The sequence below is a fragment of the Gracilinanus agilis genome, chromosome 3 (assembly GCF_016433145.1).
Source record: "Gracilinanus agilis isolate LMUSP501 chromosome 3, AgileGrace, whole genome shotgun sequence".
Taxonomy (NCBI): domain Eukaryota; kingdom Metazoa; phylum Chordata; class Mammalia; order Didelphimorphia; family Didelphidae; genus Gracilinanus; species Gracilinanus agilis.
Window position 1 is genome coordinate 175,417,732 of NC_058132.1, and position 25,208 is coordinate 175,442,939.

The 25,208-nt window shown below is 36.9% G+C and overlaps 1 protein-coding gene across 1 annotated transcript; it reads right to left on the reverse strand.

Moving 5' to 3' along the window:
• Window positions 1–2,452: 2,452 nt before the first annotated feature.
• On the reverse strand, window positions 2,453–3,025 carry LOC123238976 (cell division control protein 42 homolog). Its single transcript, XM_044666239.1, has one exon. It carries the CDS (start codon window positions 3,023–3,025, stop codon window positions 2,453–2,455), a length of 573 nt encoding a protein of 190 aa, XP_044522174.1.
• Window positions 3,026–25,208: the final 22,183 nt, after the last annotated feature.

Genomic DNA, 25,208 nt, shown 5'->3' on the forward strand with positions numbered 1-25,208 from the left:
ATGCAATAAAAGATTAACCTGTGCAGGGGAAAAATTATCTTTTTTATGGGTCACCAATGGAAATGACAACTATAAAATAGGCTTAATATTTTGATATAGGAAGACATAAGAATTCTGAAAAGTCCTGAAATTTATAGAGGCCTCATTTTGTGTTGGGGAGAGTAAGATGAAAGGCTGAGAGATTTATAGCACAGAAAGACATGGAGAGATGGTAAGTTGCTGATACAATAAAAAAAAAAAAGAAATCAGATCAGAAAAAGAAAGATCAGAGATTTGGAGTACAAGAGACCTTCAAGCTTATCTAAGTCAACATCTTTTCTCCAGATGTCTTGATGAAGTCCCCACAGCTAATAAGTGGGAATATTAGGATATGGTCTTGGGTCCTATGATTCTAAATTCAGCATTCTTTCCCAGTATGTAAATAAGTAGGGAATAAAAGAATAGCACACATGACAGAATAAAAATTGTTCATATTTATATGTATATATGCATATATTATATATGTGCATACATATACACACAGGAGAGATGATGTGAGATGATGGCATATAGGGCAGAGAAAAAGATATATTTCCCTCACCCCAAAGAGAATTCTGTGCTTTAATTATATATGTTTCATTTGACTGTTTGACTATTATAATAATTAAAGTCTCAGCTATTGATTTGAAAATTAAATCATATATTTAGAGCTGGAAGAGACCTCTGAGACCATCTAGATGAACCTCCTCATTTTACCAATAAGGAAAATGAAATCTAGAAAGTTTAAGTGATTTGTCACTCAGTCACTCAGGGAACAAACCTAAGTGAGATCTGAGCCTCATTCTACTTCACTATATTGTCTCTTCCCTTTGGTAATAAGTTGTTGGACCTAGTTTTGAGTGAAATCTAAGACACACGATGTCAGATGGTCCTTGAGATTTGGTTTCATTCTCTGTGTACTTTTAGTATCTGTCTCAATATTATCCAAATTTATCACTTACACTTCTTTTTGCTTTCCATCTATAGCTCCTCTTGGTTTGATTTCCATGGAACAAAAAATGTTTATAATAGCTGGCACACAGTAGGCACTTAATATTTATTGAATTGAAGACTAAGTCAAGGGAGGATATTTGATTAGGGGTACCAAATAAGGCTTTAATCCTGCTCATGAACATGTCTACACACCAATCATCATTCCTAAGATAACCCTTGTGTCCTGAGTACTTTAGACAGTTGTTTCTAAAACATCCGTAAGTACAATAAGTAGAATGGTATAGAGGGAGAGATACTGGGCCAGAAGTCAGGGGACCTAGAATCAAGTCCTGGCTTTGACCCAAAGTCTGCTCAATGTGGAGAAAGTCACTTCAAATCTTTGGACCTCAGTTTCTGTACTAGTTTAGATGATACTCTCCAAGTATCTTGTTGGCTTCTCACCTAGCACTAGGTAGGGTGTGAATTCACTAAGTGGTTTTCAAGCTTCTCCCACCTAGTTCAAGCTTGGGTTGATTCAAAGTTATTGTCAACCAAAGTGTTAACTCCAACTAGGCAAAGAGAACAAAGGATTCCCTTTTTACAAGTGTGAACTCAAAGATAACCAAGAATTCCCTTTTACATGGTTCCAGATATAGGCTTTTCTTCCCTTCCTGATGAATAATGTTTGAATCTTAAGCTCAAAAGCAGCAAATGATAAATCTTTTCAATGCTTAAGTCAAGGATATAGTGCAACTGGAAATACAAGGAGGGAGAAGGGACAATACAGGCTTCAAAGACTTGGGATGTTTTCACTCAACACTGAACCTACTCTCAAAGGGGATCAAAAGAGCTTCCAGAAAGGAGTTTGAGCATTCTCTCTCCTTCTTCCTTAGGAGCACCAGGTGGGCTAATTTCTGTATTCCAAATCAGATCTGGGAAGGAGAATGCATTTTTTTCTTTCCCTCCAAAACAACTCTGCCTCGAAGAAGGAAAATTAAAAAAAAATTAAAAAATATATATATTTACTGGCTTTATTTTTTGTTGTTTTAAAAAGATAAAAAAAAATCTAAACCTTACTTTCCTTTAAAAAATACAAAAGAAAATACAATATTCCCGCTCCCACCAAAACAATAAAACACTTAGAAGTCACAATTTACTTGCCAGATTGTCACCAGAACCGGGGAGCAGCTCCAATAATTTTGAGCCTAGGTTTAGTTCTTTTAGTCTTCACAAGCATGCCTTGTTTTTTAAACAAAGAAAAAACTGAAACTGTACTAATGCAGATCAGTTTTCTTATGATACTTACTCAAAATTAAGTAGTATATAAATCTAGTTGGGAGGGAAATTAGGGGCTCCAATAGGCTTTGTCTCACCCCAGAAGTGTGTGAGTGGGTGCAGGACAGTTGTTATTATTGCAAAGACAAATTTTAATTTCTATTTAGGTTGATTTAAAAAGTAGGATGCAGGCACCAGCTTTGCAGAGGGGGCTCTGGAGAGAACTTCATAGCAGTACACACCCGAAGCTCTTCTTCCGCTCCCTAGGCTTGCTGGCAGCCCTTATAGCCTCTTCAAATACATCATTTAGGCCTTTCTTTGTGAGCGCGGAACACTGCATATATTTGACAGCCTTCACGTCTCTGGCCAGCTTTTCTGCTGTCTCTAGAGCGATGGGCTTTTGTTTTCTTTTGGCAAGTGTCATAAGAGTAGACGTATCTTCTCTGAGATCAGTCTTGGTCCCAACAAGCAAGAAAGGGGTTTTCGGACAATAGCGGGTAATCTCTGGTACCCACTTTTTTTTCACATTTTCAAATGAAGATCGAGATACCACTGAGAAACAGACAAGAATCACGTCTGTCTGTGAATAATTAAGGGGTCGTAATAGTTCATAATCATCCCGTCCTGCAGTGTCAAACAGCCCAAGATTATATGGCTCGGGACCAATCATAACCGTGAAAGCGTAGTTAAATACCGTTGGTAGGTAGCCAGAGGGGAAGTTTTTTGTTGTGTATGAAATCAGAAGACAGGTTTTACCGACGGAACCATCGCCCACAACAACACACTTAATGGTACGCATTTTATAAATCTTGGTATCCACGTTTAGTACTTCAAATCCAAAGTAATCTCAGCAGTCTAGGGCGTTAGAAACAATGCAGCGGGTCTTCTACATTCTGCGGCAGGGGCACGCTGCTGACGTCATCACGCATAGGGCTTGGCTCAATCCCTGACTAGGGGGCTATACTAATAAGCGGACCTGTGTGTTCATGGATTCAGAAGTTCTTTCTGTCAATGCTGAAACAAATCTGTAGTACTGAAGAGACAGTGATTTGCATGCCTCGTTGCCATATTGCAACACTAGAAGAATATTAGCATTAAAAATATGAGCCTTTGCTTTCTTGCAAGGCTTGGAGTCTTTAAAGGAACTTTCGGCATTCTGAAAGGGATCTAGAATGTCTTTTCCCCACTTCTTTAAGTCTAGGCTCAACTAGGATCTGCAGTTTCTGAAGTATATTTATATAAATATGTGTATATACACGTAATACATCATATGCATATATATGCATGTATATGTGTACATATATATATATACACACACATACATACATACATATGTAATCCCTGAACAAGTTCTATCTAATACTCCGTCAAAATTCTAGTAGAAATCTGGACAAATAGACATTCTTTATTCTCAGGAGTGATTATATAGGAAAAATGATATGGAGAATATAATAAGAGAAATATTCCAGAGGGAAAAAGAATATATACATAGATAGGTTAGCATCTGCTTCATTTCAGGGAATAATAGCCCCAATCAAACTGTCAAGTCATTGGATTATTGATTATTGGAATATCCTTCCCTGAGCCTTACATTTACTGGTGACTCAATCTATGGTTGTTAAATTAAATTGAAAAAGCCTTCAAATAAATATGATTTTTATTCTATCTTGTGACAAGAAAAAAAAAAGGCTTCTTTTTTTATTGGGGACCATTAATCTAATAAACTAGAAAAGGAAAAAGCAGCTTAAATGTGAGCTTTGTAATTATTACATTTAGACAATTTGAACTTCTAAATTGGTCCTACAGTTAATTCTATGGGGTATTAAGAAATAATTATACAACACTTAATACCTGGGTATTCTCTCAGAAATGGATAAAAACCAACATACTCCCAAAAGAGACTTGGAAAGAAATCAGCTTTTTAAATATATTCTTAAAGACTAAATAGCAGTTAGTATATGTCAGTCATGTCTCACTAATGACAGTAATGAAAATTGACAAAGTGAAAAATCATTTAAATATTAGTTAATGCCACTCAAAATTTATATATTTAGGACTAGAATATGAGTGTTATTCATTCTATGCTATACAAATCTACTTTGTAAATGCAGTACTATAACATTTTAATGGAAGATTGGTGTGTAATTTGATTTTAAATGCTTTTTCACTAAATAAAGAAGCACACAAGAAATGCAGTTTCATTGAATATAATGCACTTACAATGTTTTGAAAATAGCTATTGTATGAAATATATGCTATGTTGTTTCTAAGTGAATGATTCCTAATATAGAAAGTTAACCTTCTCAGATGAATATTTGATGGTCTATATTTATGGCTCATGATAGATCAGTGAGGTTCATGCAAACACTATTAGAATTTTAGAATTTCTCCAGAGATGCCAATAACCTGTACTTTAAGGTATGCTGAGAAAGCTATATATCACTTAATATGTCCTTTCACTGAATCTTGAAATTTTGCCATTAGTTCATCTATTAGCAGATCTGTATGAATGCAGTGTTTAGGAAAAAAAAAGGGGAGGGATAGCTCCACCACACTACATTTTGACAATTGCCTTCAATGTCTTCAATTTAAACTGAAGTCGTAGGAGGATTGGTTAAAAGAACTGAGCACAATTAGCTTTAAAAGAAGTCTTAAATGAAAAAAAATTATAGAATTAGTGAGGTAGTATGGAACAGAGAAAATGTCAACAAAATGGGACTCAAGTAATACCTTGGTTTAAAGAACTCCTTTGACACAAATTAGATTTGTGCCACTAACCTTTCTTGATCTAAGATTTCTCACCTATAAAAATATGAATAATAACTGTAGGAAATTGTAATAAATGTGAAATATTTCGCAACAACTAATATAACCATAAATGCTTGGTATTATTATTGATGTGGGAATAAGAATTTTAAATAACACTTATGAGATAAGCTCACAAATTAAAAGCCAATTTGAGACAAACATATTTGATTGGTTAAAATCTAAAACAAAAACTTTGGTTTCAAGTATTTGAAAATGGACTCAAACTTTGTGCGTTTAGGAAATTCCATATTTTTTTGTCCAAGCAATGCAACTCAATAAAATATTTATAAAAATATATAATTTCCTCAGCCCTGAAAGGCCAGACTGGAAGGGAGGGTGGGGAGCATCAGTATGAAGTATTCAAAGGATTCATATGAAAAAGAGATCTAACTTATTTTGCTTGACCCTAAAACTCAAAAATTTGGAAGCAACAGGGAAGTCAATTTCAATTTAATATAAGGGAAAATTTTCTTAATATTTGAAATTTTCAAAAAATGAAATCAAACTTTGGGACGAAGAAAGCTTTCAGTGACTTTTAAGTTATCAAAAATAGTTTAAATGATTATTGGTTTATGGTGGTATTGCAAGAATTCATCTTTGTCTTAAGGTTTGTACTAGATTTCTTAGGTTATATTCCTTTCATTTTATATATGTTTTACATGCTAATCCAATTTTTAAAAATCATCTGATACTTGTTGATCCATGTTCTTTAACTCCCTCCGGAGAGAGGGAAACTCCATATCTTGGAAACATCAGATAATATTATATAGAGTATACATGTGCTATTATGCAATACATATTTTCATGTTGGTCATGATGTAAAAGAAAAGAGATATAACTTATAAAAGAAAAAAATCATGAAGGAGATGAAGTGAAAAATAGTATGCTTCAATCTGCAAATTCCATCAATTCCTTTGATTATGGTAAATAGCTTTTTTTTTTTATCATGAACTCTGGAGTTTCTTGGATCCTTGAATTGCTGAAAATAGTTAAGCCTTATGATTGCTGTTAGTGTGTACAACTTTCTCTTGGTTCTGTTCACTTCATTTTCCTTTATTTCATGTAATTCTTTCCAGGTGTGTGTGTGTGGTGTGTGTGTGTGTGTGATCATTTTGTTTGTCATTTCTTATGGCATAATAGTATTCCATTACAATCATATAGCATAATTTGTTTATCCATTTCATAATTGATGGCTATCACCTTAGTTATCAATTCCTTACCATCACTAAAAAAATTTTTTCATAAATAGAACATTTTTTTGTATCTTTGATCTCTGGGATACAGACCTAGTAGTGGCATGGCTAGGTTATAGGGTATGCAGAATTTTATGGCTTTTTGGGCATGGTTCCAAATTGCTCTCTAGAATTGTTGGATCATTTTACATTTCCATCAAACAGTATAATAGTGTCTCCATTTTCTTCCATCCCTTCCAACTTTTCTCATTTTTCTTTTTTGTTATATTAGCCTGTCATAGGGGTAAGATAGTATCTTTGGGTTGTTTTAATTTGCATTTTTTCTAATTTATAGTGATTTGGAGAATTTCTTTATATGACTAAAGATAGTCTTAATTTCTTCATCTGAGAACTTGCCTTTTCGTTTCCTTTTGCCATTTATGAATTGGGGAATTTAGGTTTCTTTCAAATTTAAGACTCTAAGAAAAAGCATTTTTAGGTGGGAATTACCTAAATATACTTTGTGACAGTTTCTTGCTGTAAGAAATTTATTGCTTATTTGGTGAAACAAAGCCAACATAAATGGGAGAAAAAAGATATAAGAATGTAAGGAATCCTGAGAAGGGAGAAGTCCAGTATGGGTTGGAATATAAGATAATCAAGTCTCACAGCTAGTAGGGACCACACAAAACATCAAGTCTGTGAGTTCTTAAACTCTCATGTGTCATGGCCCCTCTTTGGAAGTCTGGTCAAGACTATGGACCCCTTCTTGGAGTAATGTAGCCCCCAGTAATGAGAGTAGGCCCCAATAAAATCAGAGCCATCAGCCAGCTAGAGCCAGGCACACAGTCTGCTCCTCAGCATGAGAAAAGCAAATTTCAACCCTCCCCAAACACTGTATGTCCAGCCAAGAAAATAATAATACGAGTTCTATAAGAAGAACATACAATATTGGGTCATATATTGATATGCTGACATGTAATTTATTATCCTATAGAAAATACCGCTTAGAGCCACTAAGGCAATTTACATCCGTTGTTTCCATCTTGTAAATGATTGTCAATCATTGTCCCTGCAAAAGGATTACCTAATTCTTTAGCCCACATTATTTTCCCTATAAATTATGTCCCCCAAATCAATAAACTTTGTCGCCTTCCAGCAAGAGGATGTCTACATGTCTGATCTGTCAGTCTGGCGATTTGGCCCTCCTGTAAGCCCAGCTCATTTTTCTCACCCCGGTTTGATGACCCACAAATAATTCATCGAACAGGACTTGACAGAATAATCCTTTTTCATGTATGAAATAAAACAGATAGGATAACAAAAAAATCCAAAAAAAATATATTGAAATACATTTATCAAAACACATACATGCAAACAAGTTCATGAATCTCAAGGTTAAGTATCTGATTTTACCTCAACTTATGTAAACAGGAATATCATTTACAATTCTTATAGTTGCCCATTCATTTACTGTTAAAGATTTTAATAATAGAGAACTTACTACTTTGCTTGGTAGCCTCTTCTACTTTCAGAATACTCTGACAATTGACATTATATTTTATAATGAGACAGTATTTCTCTCTATATAATTTATACTTATTACTTCTATGGAACCATCTGGGGATAATTAGAACAAATCTAATTCCCTTTCTAAATAATTGTAAAAACTGATAATAGTAGCTAGCAATTATAGAGCTTTGAGGTTTGCAAAGTACTTTTCAAATATTATCTCATTATATCCTTATAACAGATCTGAAGGGTATGTGCTCTTAGTGCCCCATTTTACAGATGAAAGTGAGGCAAAGAAAAGCTAACTGACTTGCTAATGGTCACACAAGCTTTTAAGTTCTTGAATACAACCCTCCCTAACTTTCTCCTCTGCAAGCTAAACATTCTAGTTCTCTCAAATGATTATTGAATGTAATGATTTTAAGTTTCTTCTCTTCTCTGAATGAACTCCATCTAGTCAATGTCCTTTTAAAAATTTTTTTTCCTAAAATGGGTTGCACAGATCTGATTACTTATTTAAATCATTTCATACCTTTTTCAGATAAAAACAATTTTTACCTGATGCATCTCTTATTTGGGTAGTTGGAATTAGTATCGTGGAAGAGTAGTCCGTGGAAGTGGTCTGTGGATGATGTGTAGGATCCACAAAGAAAGAGGAGAAAAGAGGGTTTCATAGATAGTAGGAATAGTGGAGACACTGACAAATTATTTGATGTGAATCATATTTTTTGGTCACTAGCCTTTGAAAATAGTAATGAATAGTTTAAATTTGTATAGCATTTTAAGGTTAAAAAACACTTTCATAATATGTTAAGGCCTTTGGACTCAGGATTTGCTGACCTTTGTCAATCTCCAAGAGATTCTAGAATCTCCTTGGAATTTTCTCTTGGCCTCAGGTCTTTCTTTTTTCCCTCTCTTAAACTTTCCTGATCTTTTAAATTCTTTAGACTTCCTTAGTTTTTGAAGATGATACAGCTTCCCAGATCTTTACCTAACTACCTTTCCTTCATCTTTGCACTTGCCTTTAAAAAATGGATGACAATGTCAGATATCTGACTCCTTTTAACTATCTTCTATCTGTCATCTGTGTATATACACATGCATGTACACATACACATAAATTAATTTTCTAGGGTTTATTTATATGAAAAAAGAATATATAAATTCAGACACTCAATTATATTGTAGGGGAATCAGATATTCATATAAATGAGTTGCTGACACTCTAAACTCATTCTGCCTGAGCAAGACTGGTTACATCTTTGCATCAGGATTCTAGGAAGAAGCAGGTAGGTGGTACAGTGGTTAGAGTGCTGATCTCAGAATCAAGAAAAGCTGACCTCAACTCCAGCTTCAGACACTTACAAGCTGTGTGACCTTGGACAAGTCACTTAAATTCTGTATTGGCTTCCTCAATTGTAAAATGGGAATAATAGTAGCAATTACCTCTCAGGGCTATGATGAGGATTAAAGAAGATAACACATGTAAACCACTTTGCCCCAAATTCACTTCCAAATGTAGCAGAGTGGAGAAATGGACAAGTCTTCATCTCTGCTAGACTGAGAAGGATCGGACACTCAGGATTTTGTTTCTCATTATTTAGCCTTAAACACATATTGGTATGGACTGTTCTGCTGGATTTCTGGTGGTTTGTTCTTCTGACTTTTTGAAGCCCAAAAGGTAATGCAGTTGTTGAGTCATTTCAGTTTTCATGACCCAATCTGTGTATTTCAGCAAAGGTACTAGAGTGGTTTGCCATTTCCTTCTCTGTCTCATTTTATTTATAAGGAAAATGAGGCAAGCAGGGTTAAGTGACTTGCTCAGGGTCACACTGCTCATGAGGCCAGATTTGAACTCAGGAAGATTAGTCTTCCTGACCCCTGGCCCTGCATTCCATCCATCATGCCACTTACCTAACTAAGGTTATAGCTATTTCTAATTTGCTTTACTTAAAACAGGAGGGGAAAAGGGCATATATTGGCATCAGATAAAGACAATCTGAGACTTCTACTTACAGTTATCATCTCTCTCACCAAAATATGCAGGCCAGAAAAATGCCAACCAAGGGCAAGGCCATCTCTGATTAGTGCTTTTAGAGGGAATCCAAGTCCTGGCTCCATAGCTGGTCAAAAAGGTTATTTTCCCTACATAATTAGTAGACCCAAACTATTCACAGAATGCCTGTTCATTCTCCAAAGTTCATAAGTGGCTTGTATCAACTGAGCATGCTCTGTGCATGATTATAAATTTTGAACTTTGGGGCTAGCACCTTGGTACAAAAAGAAACCACTCATTCCCAAACAGAGTATTATCTATATCTTTAGAACTAATCAGGAAAAAAACCCTTGAGACTCAGGTGTTTTTTTATTACAATCTCTCACTTATAAATCCACCGTATGGCATTTAATTCCTTTGTGGCTTGCAAGAAGACAAGAACAAGAATTTATTGAGTAGGTACTATGTGTTAGGTACTGTGCTAAAATTTTTTAACAAATACATTTCATCAGATCCTCACAACTCTGAAAAGTAGGCACCATTATCATTTCTATCTTACATCTGATTAAACTGATATAGACAAAGGTTAAGTGAGTTGCCCAAGATCACACAGCTAATAAATGTCTGAGGCCAGATTTGAACTCCAGTCTTCCCAACTCCAGGCTCAAGTGTCTCTCCACTTTTATCCTGGTTACCTTTAGAGTAACTGTTTTCATCTAAGAGCACTTGCATCTGTCTTCAGATTTTATATTCAAAAGTGTGAAGGTCTTATTACATAGAGAGCATCCCCTTGTGAGTAGCTCCTATTGTAAAAAAAAAAATTGGTGTCAGTACTGTGAATCATTTTCTTTTTTTCTTTTTAATATTTTTAAATTTTAATTAAAAAATGTATCCATGGTTACATGATTCTTGTTGTCTCCCTCCCCTCTCTTTTCCCCCTTCCCAAAATTTACAAGCAATTTCACTGGGCTACACATATTTTATAAAACTATATCATTTCAAACTTTGTATTGCTAGCCACTTCTTCTGCTAACCTTATTCAAACTTTCTAGAACTCTTAGCGACTAGAGGATATTGAAAGGTAATTCCATAAAGTCAAGAGGTGCTTATCCACCCCCAATTTCCTGGTCTGACTTTCTTTATTTTCCACTGTAGTGCCTTCAGTGTAGTTCTAGGGGCCATATTCTCTCATATGAAACTCCCATATTCCATGCTTCATCTCTGAATATTTTTCTCCTGAAAACTGTCTACAACAGAGCAATACTCATATTAAAGTCTCTGAGAAGGTATTATCAGAGATTCCAGAAGTTTATAAATTTGCAAATGAGGTCAAGTGACTTGATCAAGATTATATAGACAGTAAACATCAAAGGCAGGATTTGAACCCCAGATTGTAAAATCACAGATTTAGAGCAGAATAAGGCCATACTTTTAGAGCAGATGCCATCCAGTTTGACTCTTTAATTTTATAGTTGAGAATGCTAAAGCACAGGAAGGTAAATCTACCTGCCCAAAAGCACACAGGAATCAAACAGCAATCCAATTAAATAAAGTGCCTACTACTTGTCAGGTACCTGATGAAAGAGAAGCTTGTTTCATGGAGCTGAAATCTGACAGGGCAGCAAATGCTAAATGGGATGCACTGAATTCAGTTTCTGCTCTTTATAAAGGAAAGCATTGGGAGGAGATTGGTATTGCTCTCTTCAGCTCTCCTGTCAGAGGGGAGAAGAGGCCGAGGGAGATGGTCTCAATCAAGGTTTGAGTCAACAACATGGTGGTTAGTTTAGAAATAATGAGCTTATTATACTGGAAATGGCATCTTGCTCAAAAGAGTTGAAATCTCATGGAGAAACAGAGGCAAAAAGGAGTGAATGTACTCAGAGGAAGGATTTGAAGACCAATTTTCTGACTCAAAGAACAGTGTTTTTTTTTTTCCCTACTGACAAATAAAGATACTCCTAGGTATTTAAGAGATCTAAAGGAATCTAGGTTTATTTGAAAATTAAATTGAGAACAGTTCCTGGGGTTCTACTTAGTAGGAGTTTTAGATTCTGGATCTTTCCTCTTCCACCTTCATGTTCTACAGTACTCTCTTGCATTTTGGTACCATCTCAATGTAGGCAGCCTCTGTGGACTTGAAGAATGTACATTGGTAAAACATCTTAGGATAAAGTAGAGCTACTCACATTGTGAGATTTTGCACTTATTTCTCTACCAAAAAGAGGGATGAATTCAAGACACGAGGCTTAAATAACTCTCATATGAGGCTAGAAAAAGAGCTAGGGGTGAGCATTTATGACACAGTGTCTGTTGTCTTTGAAAAATTAATAGAGAATGGAAGAGAGAATGAAATAATAAAGATGTAAAAATCAAAAAACAAAATTTCCATCTTCCAAAAAGAAAAAGTTGAATTTTATATGTGTAGACCAGTGACTTTGACCTAAATTCCTGGTGAGATTCTACAATTTATTAATGTGTGTTTCATTTCTCTTTGCATTCCTAATACCTAGAATAATGCTTGAAACACAGTAGGTCTTTAACAAATGATTACTGATGGATTAAATGGGTCTTTTGTTACATATAGAAAGGGAGGCAATGATCACAAAGAACCAGCTGTGGATTGATCAGTAATCTCTCATATTATTTACATTTGCTTTTGACAGAATTATTAGGACTTTGTTGATTAGGGAATTTTCAGCAATGCATTTGACATAGTTTTATGGTATCCTTTGGGAGAAGAAGGAAGGATTTTAGTTATCCAGTAATATGGCTAACTGAGTTTAGAATACGTTAGAAGATATAATGAAAGAGTAGTGATTAATGGATAAAAATAAATCTAATATAGGTTTCTAGTGAGGCACCATGAAAAACTAGTCTTGGCCCTGTATTATTAAACACTTTTATCAAGATCTTGGATGACATAATAAATGGATTGAATATTACATGCAAAGATAACCTAAAACTACTTAGCATGTTGTAGGATAGACTCAGAAGTAAAAAGTTCCTATTGGCTAATACTTTCCTACATATGCCCAAGGGGTGACGAAGTAGGGAGCCAGGGGCCATCTTTCTATTCCTTGCAAAATTCTAATGGAAGTACATAATTCTTTAATGGATTAAATCTATTTATAGCTAAAGGAGAATCCACGGGAGTCATTTAGTTATGTCTTTTCTGAATGTCTTTAACAAATTTCTCACAAAAATCTCAACTCAGGATTTATCATGAATTTTTATCATACTCTGTAAACTACCTATTTTCTAAAGTTTTTATTTCAAATTTAAATGATATTTTAGATGAAATTTGTCATGTCTATGTTAATTTCCTTAAATATAAAATGAAGAGGTTATTGTAGATGATCTCTAATGGCCCTTCCAGCCCTAATATTCCATGTTTCTACACTTTAGGTTGAAAACTATGTCTATATAATTGCTGAAATTAGAAGGAAAGATTATACTCTTCCTTTATCAGCATAATTACAAGGTAGGAAGGGCTTACCTGCCTGTCAACTATAATAAATATTAAAAGCTAATGTTTTTCTAGTAGGTTTTTAAAGAAAAAATAGTGCAAATTTGGAGAGAGGCATTTTCAAGGATTAAAACATCAGATGGGCAGCTGCTTGTGTCGCAGTATATTTTAATATTACATTTTTAAGGTCAGAATTAGGGAAATGAATTGCTTTGTGATGTGATTTCCTGCATATATGTGTGTGTATGCACATACGCATTCATGTGGCAGTAGAAGAGCAGGAACTGAAACTAGATGATCATTTGAATCATTTCTGAAAGTGAGATTTGCTTAAAATCTCTATACTAAAGGAAAGGTTTAAAAAATGCCTTTAAGACAAAGAACAGTTAAACGTCTTAGACTTTCCATCTGTAAGCCAGTAATCACAAGAGGTATTATGAGTATTAATGCGATAATGACTTTGAGGCACTCTAAGATCCTTGAACAAAAGGCATTATTTAAGTGCCAGCTGTGATTTCCTTTGGTGACTGGTTGCATTTTTGTGGTTGACACGGGTGTCTGGCTGACTGGTTTGCAATATGTTTTGGAGTTGTTATATACGATCCCCAGAATCTCCACACATGGACCATTAAAGTAATACCTGTAAACCTGTCAGGGTAGGAAGCCTAGACTTCCTGGTGGAATGTAAATCATCTCTCTTTCTCATCCCATGTTATTTCCCTGCTTTCCACTTAGCTTCAGGATTGTAATTTGGGAGTTTCTTGAAACTTCCTTCTAGGGCTAGAAAAAAGCCCTGGCTGATGGGCATTAACTACAAAGGAGTGAACACTGCAAAGTGACAAGGTGTAAAGGTTTCATAGCATTGCTTCCATTCCAGCACCTGAGTCCTCTAAAATAACTGAGGCTCTTGCTTGAGCCTTTTGTAAATTAACCATATCCTCACTTTGACAGGTTTTTGAACAAGCTTTCCTAAGCGTGTAGGAGGAATAAGTTAGCAAGGAACTGTAGAGATGCCAACTAAGAGACTTTGTCTATTATTAATAAAAAAAAAGGAGCTGCATAAAATGCATTTTTGAATATGGCATGCACCTTGCTGTTATGTTTTTTGAATGGCTGACAAAATCTAGAATTACTTAGCATTTCCTCTTTCTAATTATATGGCTATTAATATATAATATAAATAGCTGTTTCTGTTCTTAACTTATCTAAGGAACTCTTGAAAAACAGCAGCTGTCAATAAGTTAGTATCTACATATCAACACCTTTTTGTTTAAAAGACATGAGTATTAATCTACCCACTCTCATGATTGATGACCCTCTAGACTCCAGGAACACCTTCAGAAAGTCCCTGCCATACTTCTCTTTAGTCCTTTCTCTCAAGCTACTTTTCTCCAAACTTTTTGCCCAGATCTTGCCACCTTTCTCCCTTCATCCTCCCATTTCCAGTTCTGGAACCATGAGCCATGATAAAAAAAAAAATCAACCCTTTCATCAGTGTGGATTGATGTGTATCAGTATATAATTCTCATTGCCCCACTTAATATTTTCTTACTTTGAGGATCAAAGTGCCCCTTTCTGACCACCATTTCCCCTTCCCTGATATGTTTTGTTTCCCACTTTAAAATGTAGGCTTCGGGGGAAGCTGTTTGGCTCAGTGCAATGAGAGCCAGGCCTAGAGACAGAAGTTCCTAGGTTCAAATCTGTCCTCAGACACTTTTTAGCTATGTGACTCTGGACAAGTCACTTAACCCCTATTGCCTAGCCCTTACTGCTCTTCTGCCTTGAAATCAATACACAGTATTGATTCTAGGATAGAAGGTAAAGTTTTAAACTAAATAGATAGATAGATAAAGGAAGAAAGAAATGAGATAAATAAATGAATGAATGAATAAACAAAAACCACAAACAAACAACAAACAAACAAATAAATAAATAAAGATTATTATATTCAAATCCTGAGAATTATTGGTCTCACCTTGATTGACAAGGGAGGTAGTTGGAAAGATTGGAATGTTCCCAGATGTCCTGAGCCAAGGTCAAAAGATTGGTTGGCCTGAGAAAATAAATACCCCTAATAGCCATCTGGAAGGGGTCTTTGACCACTGGTCATTGAGTTCTCTCTCTGAATCTCCCTAGATCTTTAGGTCTCTGAATCATCCTAGCCCTTTAGGTCTTTGGGTCCCTGGGTGGTGAAGGGAGGAAGGAAGGTCTGAGAAGAAGAAAGTGGTAAGGTTTAAATATGTCCTGAAGGCTGTCAAGGCTAACCAAAACTGATAATAAGAAAGCTGAGAGGAAATCACCAAGACAGCTGCATGAACAGAGCAGACTACTCTCTGGTTTGGCAGTGGCCAAGCTGAACCAGAAGGGTTGTGAAGAACAGTAGCTCCAGCTTTTTAAGTCAAGAGCCTCTGGTCCTGAGTGACTATAGATGATAGATATTAGATTGACAGGGTCTCCAATCCCTAATCCATAGCCTGATTTCCCTAATTAAGATCATAGATAAAGTATTTAATAAGTACCTTCCTGAGTGGTCATTATATCATGACCCTTGGGGAGGGAGCAAACACAGTCAGATGAGCAACTTGATCCAAGGCTAATCAGAGCTCAATATTAATAATTGATCCAACCCCAGGTGGGACTTGAAAGGGTTACCCATCCACCTGACCATTCGGGGTCCTTCCTGGGCAACTATTATTCAGAAGGGGAAATTATAACATCCAGCAAGGGTGATTGGGGTTGGTGTTCCCCCATCACTAGCACCTAGGGAGAATACAAAGATACAGCTCCACCTCACTGTGTATCCATATTCCCCTAGGACATCCTTTCTTTATAACAAGATGTAGGATTCTTGAGGGCCAGATCAGTCTTGGAAATTTTTTCCCTTTAATATTCTTTGTCAAGGTACTCAACAAATGATTTTTCCTAATAATAATAATCTAATGTTACCCAATATTAATCTAATAATAATCTAATAATAATCCAATAGTTTATGTTACTGCCTAATAATAGTTAACATTTAATAAGGCATTTAAAGTTTTTCAAAATAGTTTCTAAATTATGTCATTTGGTCTTTGCAAAAACCTTCTGAGTTAATCACAGTTACATAAAACCCCAGTTTACAGACAAGAAAACTGATGCTGAGAGAGGTTACATAACTTGGCGAGGGTTATGCCATTGCATGATTAAAGGTCTGAGGTGATGATTCTCACCTATATTCCTCAAGCTCCAAAGTCAAAGTTCTATACACTTTGCCAAACTGTCTAAATGGGCAACCAGAGTGGGTAGTCCATGATGTCATGAAGGAAAAACGTTAAGTAAAACATGGAGGAAGAACTTAAAGTTGTTTTGAGCAAACTGTTCTTTAGATACCAGAAATATCTGTTAGCAATCCAATGGTGGTTCTTAGCTCTGTAATTTCCCAGGTGAATGAGATTTTTTTTTGAGAGTGACCAGATGTTGTGTCAAAAAAAAAAAAAAAAGCCTGCCCTGTCCCACCTTGACAATTTCCTATGAGCCTGGAGGTTTTTGGCTCCTGTAGCTGAAACCAAATTTGAAGAAATAATATTTTCTTGATTTGAAGTCGCCCAGGTCTGGTGGTAATTTTATAGCTCAAGGAGCTTTCGTATTCTGTGCCTGCAGAAGGAAATGGGTGCTGCTAGAATGCTAGCAACTGGAAGAATCTAATCTGATTAACCAACCATATGTGTATATGTACATTATATGTATATATAATTGGTCACTCAAATTAGACTACACACACACACACACACACACACACACACACACACACACACACAGTAAAATTTGCATACTCCCATACCTTTGTGTGCTGTAGAATAGATCAGTTAAGGATCCCAGTGAAGCACTCCTATAGAATTTGGTAAAAGGGGTGTTCAGTCAACCATATGAAACTGCAGATCATAGGCCATTGTTAATTCCTGTCAAATGAATGAGTCTAGTCCCTGCCCCTCCCCATTCCCAGTCAAACTGATAAAGGGAACTCTTAGTGATTGGTTTTTTGAGGCATTCCTCTTCATGACCAATAAAAATGCTCCGTTTGAATTCTTCAGACCTGTCTGCTTTTTTTTAAACCTTGTCTTCCATCTTAGAATCAATATTTTGTATTGGTTCTGAGGCAAAAGAGCAGTAATGGTTAGGCAGTGGTGTGACATGCCCAGGGTCACACAGCTGTGAAGTATCTGAGGTCAAATTTGAATACAGGACCTCCCATCTCTAGGCCTCACTCTCAATCCACTGAGCCACCTAGCTGCTTCTATAAGCTTTTTTTAAATACATTTTTGTAGATTTAGTCTTTTTTTTCTCTATGCTTTCTTTCAAAGTGCACAAGGAGAAAAAAGGAGGAAATGTAGAATTACATTTAGAGGTCTATATCTAGAAACAGAAGGTAGATAGATAGATAGATAGATAGATAGATAGATAGATAGATAGATAGATAGATAGATAGATAGGGCAGCTAGGTGAACCAGTACATAGTGTGCTCGGCCTGGAGTCAGGAAGATCTAAGTTCATATCTGACTTTATCATATCAGATACTTTATTGGCTGTGACCCTGGACAAGTCCCTTGACTCTGCCTCAGTTTTCTTCTCTGTAAAATGATTAGGAGGAGGAAATGAAAAAACACTTTAGTATCTTTATCAAGAAAACTTGAAAGAGAGTTACAGAATTGGGCATGATTAGAAGACGAAACTACAACAAAAATAGATATAGTTTTATACTCCTACCCTAAAACTTATTGGTAATGAAACTTTCTCCTCATTGGTGGAAATGAATGCACTGCCCTGTTTGAGAGTTGTAATGGAGTTGGCAAGAGGTAAACCTTAAAATTTTGGCCAGTAAACTTTGGCATTCTCCAAAGGGAAGAAATTTTTTGGGATTCTCCAACTTCAAAGTTTTCTCTGGGACTCTTCAAGGGGTGAATCACTTCATGTGCTTCCAATTTTGAGAGACAAGATGTAAAAAGGCCAACCGCACTTCAGTTTACTGAAGGAAAAAATTTGGAAAGGCAAAAGAGGAGCCAGTAGTCTCTATCTTGTCCCAGTTACCAGCTTGCTACTCAGTAGACTTTGGGGAATATCTCCTTTGGTGAGATCCAGGTTACTCTTTTACTTGAGCTGTGGTATCTTGCTCCCCAAAGTGCTCCTTCACTCTGTAGTGTGTAGTATATGTTCCCTGTGGCATACTTTCTTTGATTTCTGTTTTGCTATGATGTGGATAAATTAGTTTCTTTGATATTTGTAATGTGTTCATTGTGGAGCTGGTGCTTGGTGAGAAAGGGGTCATCTTGGTTGTTAAGCTTGGAGTCTTTCTTCCCCCCAATAGTGGTACAGTGTTCAGAGGAGTTAGAGTAAATCTGATCATATTCCCTACATGAACAACTGTTTAAAGGAGCAGATAGATATACTGCTAGCCTGATACCTCTTCTCTCTGAGGAGAGTATTAGCCTCCAGCCTAAACCTCTTGCTTAATCTCCTGGCAAGAATGAATATTTCCCTTGGAGAAGAGTGGGGAGGGGTTAGAATAAGCTAGAGATGTTTATTCTGCTTCTCTTCAAGTCACGGAATGATAGCCCTTTCCAAATGTGAGGCTCTCTTTACATATCTCTTCTGCCACCTTGTTACATATATATTACTTAGGAGTGTGAAAAGGGATGATCTACTAGCTTTGTTTTAGAAACAGGTCATTGGGAAGGAATGGAGGAAGGAATTGGGAAGAAATTTCACTTTAGTCAGAAAGCTTCTGAAGAAGGTTACTTGTGCCAAGTCAAAAATGTTTTCAGTGACCCCTATTTCTCATCTCCCTGCCCCCCAATATAAGGAGAGAAGCTCTATTCAATTCATTCATTCATTCCACAAGCACTTATTATGCATCTCCTATATGCCAGGATCTAGAGATAATAATTACCTTGCAGCCTATTTTCCTATAAAAAGAATAAACCTCAAAAGCTGATTTCTATAGCTTTTTTTATAAAGTGTACAAAGCATTTACCACATGAAAATCATAAGAGAGAGGTAAGTCAAATACTATCACCCCATTTTATAGATGCTGAGGTTCAAGACAGCATAGTAATTTGTCCTGGCTCTATAGCTAGTGGATGTTAGAGCCAGGTTTCCAATTTAGGACTCGAAATTAGAAATCCAGAATTTTATTTTACCAGACTTGCTAAGCTCTATTCGTATCCTTCCCTCATCTCTTCATCCTCTAATGATGTTTTATCTTGAATTTTAACATTTCCCAGAGATGCCAAAGTTAGATAGGTCACCTATTATGCAATCCGGCTGGGGGATTAGTGATGCCTTAGGAATATTTTTGCTCTTTGGAAGCAGTAACTTCTGATTATCCAAGTTCTGAAAGCACACTTTATAAATATCAGAAGCCCTTTCAGCTGAACAGTGTGCAATATTATAATTTTACCCTTTTGATGGAGTTTGGGGAACTGGACTTGGAATCCTCTGCTACCTCCTCAGGTGGAAAGCACTGTCACTTGTGAAATGAGGCAGAAAGGAGTCCGGGGAGGTGTTGAAACCAACTGGGTGCACGAGGAGCTGAACAGTGTGGGAGCCCTTCCAGTGGCTGCACATCCCTCTGAACAAATCTCTGAAGCTCTCCCTTTGTCTTCAGTTCTGCAAGCATGATTGCTACCTGGCAATGGCAGAGCTGGGCCATGTTCCTCAGGCACGTCGGCAAAGAAGCAGCGTGTCAGGGCTGAGGTGATTAGTGTCACAGCAGCTGCAGGCTAATGAAATGGTTGCTTCTGTGGTTTGTTGGCTTAATTGATGGGAAGGGGGGTCATGGATGAGCCTACATCTCTGTTGCCATTCTTCTCCATTCTGTAAACCCAGGACCAATGGGAACGGATTGGTGTCAGAACACTCTCTCTTGGCTTGCTGCTCATGTTAAGTGCTCCGCTTCTCAGGAAGTCAATGTACTAATCAGCCCTTATTCATAAACTGATCTGTGTGGGGAACGTTGGCAAGTTGAGGGGTGTGGCGTCAGGAGGAGTGAGAGCAGCCCCTCCTCAGGCAGCATCTTTCTTGGAGGAGTCGGGGATCTTGTCCCCCTGCTCTTCACATCACAGTCCTGTGACCCGAAAGTTAGGGCAGCTGTTATCTCTGATAATTTGGTAGGGAAATCCAAGTAAAAATGCTGTGTCTTTACAGTAGAGACAGATTGGAAAGTATTTTGCATTTGTCTTAGTGCTTTGATGGCAAACCTATATCACGCATGTCAGTACTGACACACACAGCCATTTCCAATGACACGTGGCCACATGCAGCCACATACACAGAAGTATGGGGTCCCATGCTGAGGATGAATCATTTGCTGTAGTGTAGTGTAGACATTGGGCTGGAGGTCTGTAGGCTAAAACAACTGTCACTAAGCATGTAAGTTAAATAATTAGTTTTTGGTTTATTAAATATAGTTATATATTATAATTATACATTTTTATTTAAACTATAACTATCATGAAATTATGTTTTTTTTCCTCAAAGTGACACACCACCCGAGTTATACTCGGTTTTTTGGCGAATTTTGACACACCAAGGTCAAAAGGTTGCACATCACTGTCTTAATGTCTGGTTCTAATCTTTCCATCTTTCCTTCTGTGAGGGGGATTAGGGATGAAGGTAGGAGGATGGGAGGAATGGGAGAAAGGAGAGAGGAAGGTAGAGGAAGGGAAAGGAAGGTAGCATCCAGGGCAGGGGGAAATTGATCAGAACCCTTCTGGGCTCAAATAAAAGATCAGAGAGCAACTTTAGGGTTTAGAATAGCTGGGTTTTGTTTAAATTAGAAAGGGGAAGGTCTAGGAATACTAGGAGGTAGATAGAAAGGGGAAAAGGTGCTGAGAGAGAGATCAGGGTAGATAGCATAGGCCAGCCTCTAGGCTCCAGAGAGCAGAAAGGCTGGAAAAGGCACCAAACTTTCTCTTTAATACTTTCTCTGACACCTCCCAGTAAGGAAGGAAGTGGGAGGTGTCAGGGGAAGTTGTAGCAGGGAGTCCTGGGAGATGCATGCTTCTTATTGTATATTATATTATTGTATATTATATATATTATATATACATTATTATATATTATTGTATATTATGTATACAATAATTTTAAATGCCACACTTGTTTTTTATGACATTGCTCTCGCCTGCTTCTTCTCCTACCTTTTTGACCACTTATTCTCTATGCTTTGTGGGATCCTTTGCCCTTAGTGCATAGTGTGCCTTAATATACAAAAAGTACTTAATACATGTTTGTTGATTGTTTCATCCACCTCTCACCTGCTAACAGTGGGGGGAGTTCATCAAGTCTTTGCCCAGGATCCCCATCTCTTCTCCATCTGTACTATTTCTCTTGGTGATATCATCAGCTTCCATGGGTTCAGTAATTATCTCTATGTTGCTGACTCTCAGATCTTCTTGTTCAGTCCTAACCCTTCCTCCCAATCTGTTCTCTTTCATCTTCAACTGCCTTTTAGATATGTAGAAACAGATCTTTCATAGACACCTAAAATGCGATAAGCTCAAAACTGAACTAGTCATATCCCTTCCCCCAACTAAATCCTCCCCTCTTCCTAACTACCTCATTTCTGTAAGGATACAACCAGCTTTTCAGTCATTCAAGCTCACAACCTAGATGTCATCCTTTACTCTTCCCTCTTCCCTCCATCTAATCAGTGACCAAATTTGGTTCTTTCTATTTTCATTACATCCCTCAAATTCTCCTGTTTCTCTCCTCTGACATTGTAGCTTTCCTTATTACCTCATGCCTGAATTTTTGCAATAGATTTCTAGTTTGTATTCCTGCCTAAAGTCTCTCCCCATTTACTCCATTCCCCTATTAGATAAACTCCAGTGACCAGATATAGCCTTCTCTTTGGCTTTGAAGCCCTGAGCTACTTCTCATGTCCTACTGCCCCAAGTCCTTTCCAGTCTTCTTATACCTTACTCCAGTGATGGCGTGCCTTTTAGAGACAGCGTGTCAGGACTCACTCCCACCTTACCCCCCAGACTGAGTGTGCTTCTCCCCCCACCCTTACCCCACACAGGGGAGGGAGGAAGCATGTTCACTGGCTTTCCCCTTGGCCTGGAACACTTACGCTTCTCATCTCTGCCTCCAAGTTTCTCTGGCTTTCTTCAAGGCTCAGTTAAAGACCTTCTTTATGCAAGAAGCCATTGCCAGTCCTCCTTAATCTTAATGCCTTCCTTCTAAGAATGCCTCTAATTTTCCCTGCATCTATCTTATGGTACAAAGTTTGTATGTCATCTTCCCCATTTGACTGTGAGTTCCTAGAAAGGACTTTTTAATTTTTTGCCTTCCTTTCTCTCCTTATAGTCCCACACATAGTAGTGCTTAATAAAGGCTAGTTGATTGACTGATTTAGTGAGTACTAAATAAATTATTGTTGAATTAAATTAGTTTCTTCAATAATGGCTCTTAAATTGGTCTACCAATCATTTGTGTGAGGTTAGTCTTTCCTTCATTATTGAATCATGTATATAAGAATCATGGAGAGTATTTAGTCCAACTTATTTATCTACAACTCTCTAGACCAGTGATGATTAACTCCTTGATCAAGTGCTATGTCTGCCCTACCCCAGAGACTCAGTGCCATGCCCTGGCTTTCTTTTAAGGAACTCTGTCGGGTGATGGCAGGTGTGCCCACAAAAAGGGTTCTGCGTGCCCTTTTTGGCACCCATGTCATAGGTTTGCAATCACTGGTCTAGATCGTTCCAGAGACTTGTTCTTTCTTTTCTTCAAGACTGTCCCCACACCAGCTGACCCTACCTTAGGGTGATTGATTTCATCTGTCCCTTGTATTTTTTAAAATCTTTACTATTTTAGAATAGATACTAAGTATCATTTTTCAAAACTGAAGATTGATTAGGGCTAGACAATTGGAGTTAGGTGACTTGCCCAGAGTCACACAGCTAGGAACTGTATGTATGGGGTCACACTTGAACCTTTGACCTTCCCTGTCACATGGCCTGGCTCTCCATTCATTGAGTCACTTAGCTGCTCCCCTCTTTTGTATTTTTTTTACATTCAACCACAAGTATCAAGAATTAATATCATCAGAGGAAAGAGTGATAGCTCTGGAATTGGAAGACCTGAGTTCACATCTAATCACTGATGCCCACTACATATAAAACAAAAGGATCGGAACTAGGGCATCTTGCAGATCTTATCCATTTCTAAATCTGTGATCATATGATCCTACGTGTGACCTTGGGCAAGTCACTTAACTTCTCTAGTCCTCAATTTCCTTATTTTTAAAAATGAAAGGATTGAACTAGAGGGTTTCTGAAGCTCCTTCCAGGAATGACTTTGTTCCTATGACATTCAGATAGTGAGAGAATCCATGGTCCATGGAGCCTAGAGAATGTTCTAACTGACTTCAAGAACAACTGCCTCAAACCAGCTTTATGATCATGAACAAATCACTTAGACTTTCTTTTCTTCATTATTATCCCTATAAAATAAAAATAATGCATGTTTCTAGGAAGGAATGAATAAGGTAAATTAAAGGAGACTCTCTAGTCCTCTTGTATGCTCTTTTTGCTGCCCTCATTTACTTATATTCAGTTTCATACTACAATTATTTTGGTCCTTCCTTCCTTTATTATCTTATCCATTTTGGCTATTGGTCCAATTTTGGGGTGTGTGTGTGTCTTTTCCTACCTAATTTTTCATTTTCTACCTTAGCATTTAAGAATAGAAATAAAAAAATGTATGTATTTGCTTGAGTTTATCTCTCTCTCTCTCTCTCCCTCTCTCTCTCTCTCTCTCTCTATATATATATATATATGTGTGTGTGTGTGTGTGTGTGTGTGTATGCACCACCTAGCTGCCTCCTATATATCATCTAAAACCTCACTCTGACACCAAATGTTGTCAATTAAACACAGCCTACTTTCTCTTAACCTATTATCAATTAAATGAAACATATTAAGGCATAACTGAATTGTGGGATACCATAACAAGTGCTGAGTAAACAAAGACAATAAGGAATAGTAATAGTGCTTAAGGAGCTTCCATTCTACTAATTGTTAGTTTATAACTTTGTTATTCTATCTTGAATCACTTATATTTTAAATCTTGATCAAACCTGGGAAAAATGATAATTCATCTGCATCCTAGCTGTTGGTGATTCATTTGGCTAGTCCTGAATCTGTATCCTTTGAGCTTTGGAAGATCTACAGTTTCAAAGATAATTTTCTCTTTAATTTTCCCCAGATGTAATGTAAATAAGTGAAATGTAGCTCTTGGAGTCCTTTTGTTGATGAGGTGATGTGGTAGCTTCTCTTGTTCAAAAGGGTTTGCATTTCCTTTTATTTTTCAAGTAGGAAGGTTAATGACAAGGTGGTTTACCTGCAGGGCTTTACATTCCCATTGTGGTATGTAATGGGGGGAAAAAACTTGCTAATCATAAACTGCTGAAAAAGCAAGTTTATGTTTAGGTACATTTTCCTATTTAGTCATATATTACTCATATTAGAATAGAGGAGCATCCTTTGTATGTGTACCCCCTTGCAGTCACTCATGGCTCAGGACAGTGAAAGCAAGCGAAGACACAGTCCTAGGCTTTGGTGTTCATAGGATTTCCTCGGCTTGTCATTGAGCCTGGGAAAGCTTTTCCTTAAGCTCATGCCAAAACTGGTAATGCAACTTGCTGAAAATATAGCCCAGAATGGTAATCACTAGCTGCAACATGTCTCTCTGTGAGCTATGGGCACTTTTTGTCTTTGAAAACTATGCACTGTAGTTTTCATGGAATGATCCGGTTCATTATCATTTTAGAACAGAAACATGTTACTTTGGGGATTCTTACCTTCTTAATTTAGGACAAGGACAACAATATTACTTCTTTCTTTTGGTATAGAGGCTTGACTTGGAATAATTCCAAATGTTTTGTCTTGGAAAGAGAATGAGGATGGGAAGAGGAAGAACTTAATTTTTAATAGTTCAACAATTTTACATATATATATATATACATATATATATACATACATATGTA

Coding starts and splice junctions, on each gene's coding strand:
- LOC123238976 (XM_044666239.1), bottom strand. CDS start 3,025: ATGCGTACCATTAAGTGTGTTGTTGTGGGCGATGGTTCCGTCGGTAAA.